This window comes from Pteropus vampyrus, unplaced genomic scaffold (genome assembly GCF_000151845.1).
Source record: "Pteropus vampyrus isolate Shadow unplaced genomic scaffold, Pvam_2.0 Scaffold250, whole genome shotgun sequence".
Taxonomy (NCBI): domain Eukaryota; kingdom Metazoa; phylum Chordata; class Mammalia; order Chiroptera; family Pteropodidae; genus Pteropus; species Pteropus vampyrus.
Window position 1 is genome coordinate 127,226 of NW_011889031.1, and position 7,057 is coordinate 134,282.

At 66.5% G+C, this 7,057-nt stretch overlaps 1 protein-coding gene across 1 annotated transcript in view; it reads right to left on the reverse strand.

The window, feature by feature from the left end:
* The window catches only part of LOC105301780 (DNA polymerase delta 1, catalytic subunit), an 11,113-nt gene extending 4,105 nt beyond the window's left edge, over positions 1-7,008 (reverse strand). The window contains exons 1-11 of the mRNA XM_023520161.1: positions 5,432-7,008; positions 5,193-5,330; positions 4,154-4,329; positions 3,656-3,808; positions 3,432-3,534; positions 2,822-2,954; positions 2,614-2,727; positions 2,225-2,277; positions 2,054-2,151; positions 1,500-1,603; positions 667-719 (exon numbers count right to left, since the gene is read on the reverse strand). Of these exons, the coding sequence (XP_023375929.1) occupies positions 667-719; positions 1,500-1,603; positions 2,054-2,151; positions 2,225-2,277; positions 2,614-2,727; positions 2,822-2,954; positions 3,432-3,534; positions 3,656-3,808; positions 4,154-4,329; positions 5,193-5,330; positions 5,432-5,866 (1,560 nt within the window). The 5' untranslated portion in view covers positions 5,867-7,008. The remainder of the gene's footprint in view (positions 1-666; positions 720-1,499; positions 1,604-2,053; positions 2,152-2,224; positions 2,278-2,613; positions 2,728-2,821; positions 2,955-3,431; positions 3,535-3,655; positions 3,809-4,153; positions 4,330-5,192; positions 5,331-5,431) is intronic.
* Between the last annotated feature and the right edge of the window lie 49 nt (positions 7,009-7,057).

Below are 7,057 nucleotides of genomic sequence, written 5' to 3' on the forward strand. Positions count from 1 at the left end.
CCTGGGATTTGCATAGTCAGAGGCTGGGGGGGTGGGCAGGGAAAGTGAGGGAGAGAAAGTCCCCAGAGAGATGTGGGAGCCAGCGGGCGAGTGGGGGCAGGGAGGGGGCCTCCGTTAGCCGGCGGGGTCCAATGGGTCCACCTTGGACCAGTGGAGAGAGATGGATAGACTCAGCAAGGGGGGCGAAGAGAGCAGGAAAGGGAAAGAGGTTGGGGAGACTCTCACGCACGGATGCGGGAAGCGTTACCGAGCCCCAGAGGCAGAGATGGGGGACAGGAGAGGTGACAGGTGGAGGGAGAACTGGAAAGAGGCTGAGACAGACACAGAGACAGGAGCAAGACACAAGGCAGAAAGACCCAGAAACAGAGACGATGAGGCAGGAAGTGGAGAGCAGCAGTGAGCGGGACCGACACCCATGGAAGTCCCCACTGCCCAGAGACTTCAGCAGGGCCGGAGGCCAGTGTCCCACAGAAAGGCTCCTGGGGTCAGGGGGTGATAGGGAGGGGATGGAGGAGAGAACCAAAGGTGGGAAGGGAAGAGAGGGAGACTCAGAAATGGCAGGAGGCAGCACAGACCCCCGCGGAGCCGAGCCCCCCCAGCCCCCACAGAGAGGGCCCAGAGGGGTGCACGGCCGGCCCGGGGCGCAGGCTTAGGGGCCTCACTCACTGTGTGGCCTCCAAGGCGAGCATGGTGCTGTAGGCTGGGTTCACTGCTGCAGGCTGCAGCCGCCACCCTTAGCCACCCCTATTTATACCTTGGCCCAGCCCCCTGGGGGGCAGGGGTGCCAGCAGCTCGGCCCTCCTCGAAATTCCCCTCAGGGAGGGGGTCATGGGAGGGGGCTGGATTGCACAACCTCTTGGTCACATGGTGGAGAGGGCGGGTCCAGGAGCTGTCTGGATTTGGGGATCCCCATGGTTGGGAGTGGGGGGTGACCCTGAGGAGTGGAGATGGCATAGATTTGGCGGGGCCCACGGTTCGTGGGTCAGTGAAGTGGGGGTCGTAAACTCGAGGGTCCCTGAGGAAAACCCAGGCCCAAAGCAGATGGAGACCCCACAGCGGAAACATCGTGGGTGTGTGACGAGGGCGGGGGGTCCCCTGGTGGTGCCGGGACCGCGAGGCTCTGTGTGGGGGCTGCCCCCGGCCTGGAGGGAATAGGCCGGCACCTGGCGAGCCAGCTGGCCCTCGGGGCGGGCGGGCTGGGCAGAGCTGTGCCCACATCCACTCAGGGCCCCGGGGGACACTGAGGCAGGCCTGGCGGCGTACGCTGGTAGCAGAGGCAGGAGCCCAGGCATCTGTGTGGCGGGCAGGGGGTCCGGCGGGGGCCTCTTGGGGGTCAAGGGGTCCCAGCGGAGAAAACCTGCCCTGCCCAGCACCTGACAGTGGACCTTGTCCCCCCAAAACCACAAAGCACCAGGTAACAAAAAGAGGGATCTTTATTCATTCTCTGCTGGTCCCATCCCTCAAAGCCCTCCCCTGGGAAGCCCGCGAGGTCAGAGGTCACCAGGCCTCGGGGCCAGGGGGCCCGAAGCGTCTCAGCAGCTGCTCCTGGTCCTGCAGGTCCTTGCGTACCTTCTTGCGCATGTAGAAGATGGGGCAGTCCCGGCTGCGGGCGGGGTCAGGGTCAGGGCTGGCTGCCCGGGCTGCACCTGAGGCCCGCGCCCAGAACTTTGACCCTGGCCGGCTGCCCGGCCCCCCTCCCGGGGCGGCTGTTTGCTCAGCGGGCACGGGGGGAGCCGATAACAGTGGGTGCCCGCTGAAGCCCGGGGCCACCGGCCGTAGATCACCTGTCACCTGGCTCACCTGGCGTGGGAATCCAGCCCGCCCACCTGTTCCCTGGGGAAAGCCCAGCCCCACCCTGCGGGAGGGGGTCAGGGCTGGGGGGCCATTCCCCAGGCAGGCACTGGGCACCCCGCCCTGTTCCACTCAGCAGCCCCGGGTCCTGACCCCCGGGGGGGCTGGGGTGTGCCTGGGCCCGTTCACAGGCCACAGCGGGGGCCGGTGAGACCCCAGGGCCAGATAGTGGGGTGTGGGGGGGCAGGGCGCGGCCTGAGACCTGGTACAGATGACGTCCTCGTGCAGGCTGCCCTGGCAGCGCTGGCACTGTGTCCACAGGCGTGAGAAGCGCTCCTCCAGGGCACTCAGGTGGGACACCTGGGGACGGCGGGGTCAGCGGAGGTCCCGGCCGCCCACCCCGCGCCCCCGGGGCCTGCCGCCCCCTGCTCACCTCCTTCTGGTACAGCTCCGACTCCCGGGGCTGGCAGAACCTGCACACAGCACCTGGGGGCCGGGGACCAGGTCAGCACAGGGGGGCTGCGGCGGAGGCCGGGCCCAGCCGCCCCACCCCTGCCCCTTCCCCGCCCGCTGCCCATCCCGGCTCCTGAAAGTCCCCGGAGGAGAGAACAAGGGAGCGAGTGTGTGGGGAAAACTCCCTGGGGAACTCCTGGGGCGGGGGTCCAGGACCCCCGTGGGGAGGGACTGCAGAGAGGCGCCGCCCACCCGGGGGCCGGGGCCTATCCGGGCAGCAGGGCCGGTCTGTGGGGTGGACGCCAGGAACCCCGGGTGACGGCGGAGGTGGGCGGAGAGTCGGGGGCCAGGCCTTGGGACCCCACTCACCCTGGTGACTGAGGACCGTGCGGCAACCAATACAACAGCTGTGGCGCTTGGCGAAGGCCAGGAGGCCGCCGACCTTGCCCGTGAGCACCGTCTTGCATCGCGTGTGGTCGCCGCCTGCAGCGGGAAGGCGAGGGTGGGTGTGGGCCAGCGCCCCCCGCTGCCCCCACCCCCAGGCCCGGGCCCCCCGCCCGCCCTGGGCGCCCCGTACGCAGCAGCACGGCCTCGGCTCGGCCCTCGCCCAGGATGGGCTCGAAGATGCGCAGCAGCGGCTTGGCGAGCTGCTGCTCCAGGTAGTACTGCGTGTCGACGGGCAGGCTGTGCTCCAGCACGAACAGGGGGTCCTGTGGGCACAGCGGCCTGCGGGGTCACACCTGGGGTCCGGGGTGACGGGGACCAGGAGCCACTGGCTGCGGCGCCCTCCGGTCATGAACGGGGACCGGGGTACAGCAGCCGCGGGGCACGGATGGGGGAGGGTGCGGATCCGAGGGAGCGAGAGACGGGAGAACAAGGACCGGGAGACGGGGCAGAGGCTCTGGTGCAGGGCGACGCCGCGCCCCACGGGGCGTGAGGGAGGGGTCGGATGGACAGGGGGAGGCTGCGCCCCACGGGGCGTGAAGGAGGGGTCGGATGGACAGGGGGAGGCGGGGTACCCTCCACAGCATGCCGGCCGGCCTGGGAGCAGAGTGCCACGGAGCCGACTCCTGGGCGCACCGGGGGCAGCTGTCGGGGCCTCTCGGGGCGAATCGGGAAACACCCTCCCCCTGGGCTCGGAAAGCAGAAGTGAGAGCGGGCGGCCGGGGCGGCCAGGTGGGCCTGACCTCAGACTTCATGTAGGCGGCCACGCCCTTGGCGGCTCCGATGATCACGTAGGGGACCCGGTCGCCCAGGCTGGGCGCACTCCCGGGGTCCCGCTTCCTCATCCTGCGGGGAGATCGGGGGCAGTGAGCAGTTGAACCAGCGGGCCCGCCGGGGGCCCAGGAAGTGGCAGGCTCAGCTGCAGGAGGGGCACCCTCGGGCTGGGCCGGCCCCGCACCAGGCGAACCTCTCGGCCAGCTCCACGTGGGCCTGTTTGCCGGCGTAGTCGGCGGCTGCACGGGTCAGCTCCTTGGTGATGACCAGCTGGGAGATGTCGATGCGGTTACACAGCAGGTCCGAAATGACGTCCTGCACGTGGGCCACCGCGCCCTTGGGATCTCTGTGAACCGGATGTGGGGGCATCACCACTGGCTGCTGGGGGCCGGGCTGGTACCTCCATTGCCCCACGGCTGGGGGACCAGGATCAGCTTGGGGGCTGAGACCCGAGGTGGGGAGGGGAGGGGAGGGGCAGCCACCGGCTGCAGGATGGCAGAGGCTGGCCTCAGCCCACAGCTGTCGAACTCCACACTTTCCACCACTCCCCACTGAGGGCGCGCTGCCTTGACACCTGTGTCCCCACGGGAGGAGGCCGGGGCTTCTGGGTCTGAGGGAGGGGGCCGGGGCTTCAGGGCTTGAGGGAGGGGCCCAGCCTGGCCTCCTGGTCTGGACCGAGTGCCCCACATACCTATCGATGAGCAGGCGGCGCAGAGAGGCGGTGACAAGGTTGGCCACCAGGGGGCAGTTGTCCCTGCGCACGGCCTCCAGGCCCTTGCAGTCCATGCGGTCGTGGGCGTCCGGCCGTGAGGAGAAGAGCAGCCCCGCATAGCGCTTCTTACTGATCAGCAGGTATGGGAAGTAGACCTGGGGTGGGGGCCGGCGCTGAGACCCCGGGAACTGGACGGCCCGGCCCCCAGTCCCGAGACGAGCCCCCAAAAACGGGACGGACACGGTCTCCGTGATGTGGGGCTGGGACACCTGGGGGGACGGACCCTGAGACCCCGGGGTCTGAGCCCGGGAACATCCTCTGCATTCCAGGGATCCCCCAAACCTGAAACAGAGACTGGGGCACACCTAGAGACAGGTCTGGAGATCCAGATACTGGGGTGAAGCCCGGAGAGCCCCGTGTCTGGGCCTGGGGCAGAGCTGAGGCAGACAGGGGATTCGAGGGGCACCCCCCAAAGAGAAGACTAAGGCTCAGGGCCAGGGGGAGTAGGGCCCCTCCAAACTGGGAGGCCGTGAATCGAGCAGGGGCGCCCCACAGCTTGGCCGCGATTCGCATCCTGGGGACGAAGTCTGCTGTGGGCGTTGCCGAGCCGGCCTGCTGCACACCGAAGACGGGGGCACTGGACAACGGTGCCCCAGGCCAGGACTCGCCCGCTGGGGTCCTCGCTGCCCAAGGCGGCCCCCCATACCCGACAGGGACCGGGAACCCCCAAACCAGGGACGCTCCAAGACCATCGGGGCTGTCGAAACACGGTCCCCGCGCTGTGTACAAAGGCCCAGCTGCGGAGGTTTCGCAAACAAGGCCCCAGACTCAGGAGAATCCAGAAACCGGGGCTAACGACCCCAATGAATGGGACGCCCAGAGGACCCTTCTCAGGGCACCCCAAAATAGAGACCCCATGCGAATGCATTCGTCAGCTTTGCAGGCACCTTGGGAACGAGGGGCCCCCTGAAACTGGCAAGACACACACCTGCCCATGCTGAGCCCCGTGGGCACTCACCTTCTCAAACTCGAGCCGGATGGGTGAGGGGAAGTGGCCGGACACCCAGTCCGCAGCCTCGCGCCCTAGAGCCATCGCCTCAGCCACAGAGGAGACACCAAACCGGCACATGACAGAGTCGGTGTCGCCGTACACCACCTAGGGTGGAGGGTGGGGGAGTGAGACCAGGAGGTCCCCATACCCGCCCGCCAGGCGCGGCTCCAGGCCTGTCCTGGGCGGTGGGCAGGGCGGCCCCTGACCTTGGCGTTGGCGCTGTAGCCGCTCTCCATCGTGTACTTGGACTCCACCAGCTGCTTCGTTTTCTCGATCATCTGGCGCCCGAAGCCAGTGACACTCTGTGGGGGGAACCAAGCGGGTAGGGCCCAGGGGCGGTGTGCCGTGCACGCAGGCTCGCGGTCCCACCTCGACCCTTCCCGAAGGTGTGGGCTGCGTTGAGCCACTCTGTCCCTTTGGGCCTCCGGGTCCAAGTCTGCAAATCGGGCTATTAAGCTGCTCCTTAACGGATGCAAAGAAGGGGCCCCTGACCCAGAGCTCTGGGCACAGGACGACCTGACCACATCAAATGAGAGTTGCAAAGGCCAGAGCCAGGAGAGGCCATGGGCCGTTTCTCTCCACCAAGCTGCCGTGACATCTGGGGACATCCGAGCAGCTCTGTGATGCAAGACCACAGACATTCACGGCCCCTCCCTGAAAGCCTGCAGTACCACTTCCTAACCCTACACCTCCAAATGCCCCTGGGACGGGGGCTGCCCCCCCCAATCAGTCCTTTCCAAGTGTCACTTGACAAATAAGGAATGGGGTTGGCCTGAGGGGCACAGCCAGGGGGAGATGGGTGTCGCTCCTCAGCTGTGGTTTGAATGCAGTCAGAAGACCTGTCTTTTAACCGGAGCCTTTAGACTACTTAGTTAGTGTAACTGCTGCTTAGGCCACACCCCCCACTACCCGCCTCCCCTGCGGTCCGCCTGCTCTGTGCTGCATTTTATTTCTCTAGAATAACTCAGCATTTAAAAATTATTCCATGCCCCTGCCTCCCTGAGCTTGAGACAGAAATGACAGGCGAAGACACAGACACCACAGGGACACAGGGAAGAGGCCCAGAGGGGACGGGGCCAGAGGCGGCAGCCCCACGAGGGAGGCCCCCAGGGAGCAAAGCCACAGCTTCCACCTGGCCTTGCTCAGGAGCTGGGGCCTGATGGCCAAACGTCAACTTCTTCCCCTTGAAGAGGCCAGGGGAGGCCCCCAGGGACTATGAAAGGCCAGTGAGTACGGGCATCCAGCAAGGGGTTCACTTTGCCCAAAGGGAGGCTTGGCTCCTGGCTGGCCCTGGGAGGGGACCGCTAAGCTCTGGGGACGTCCTGCCCGACAAGTATGTTTTTCACCTGGCGCCTGGGGCCACACGGTGTCAGCCTGACCTCTACCAGGGCTGGAGGCCAAGGTCAGCCACACGGTGGTGGCCGTGGTCGGCCAGGCCTATGTGACTGACCTCCAAAAAACCCTGGACACGGAGGCTCAGTGAGCTTCCCTGGTGTGTGCTGTCCTGTGCTGGGAGGAACAGGCACGGGACGCACAGGTCCACGAGGACAGGCGACGGAAGCCAGTGTCGGTCTCTCCTGGACTGGGGCTCCCGCCTCTTCCCCTGGCTGATTTAATCTCTTCCCTTTCACTGTATTAAATCATAACCATGAGTACAATGGCTTTTCTGAGTTCTGAGTCCTTCTAACAAATTGCTGGGTCTGAAGATGGTCTAGATCAGCGGTCCCCAACCTTTTCGGCACCAGGGACCTACGCTCCTACGAGACTCTAAAGCCTGAGGATCTGAGGTGGAGCTGAGGCGGTGACACTGGCGCTGGGGAGCGGCTGCAAAC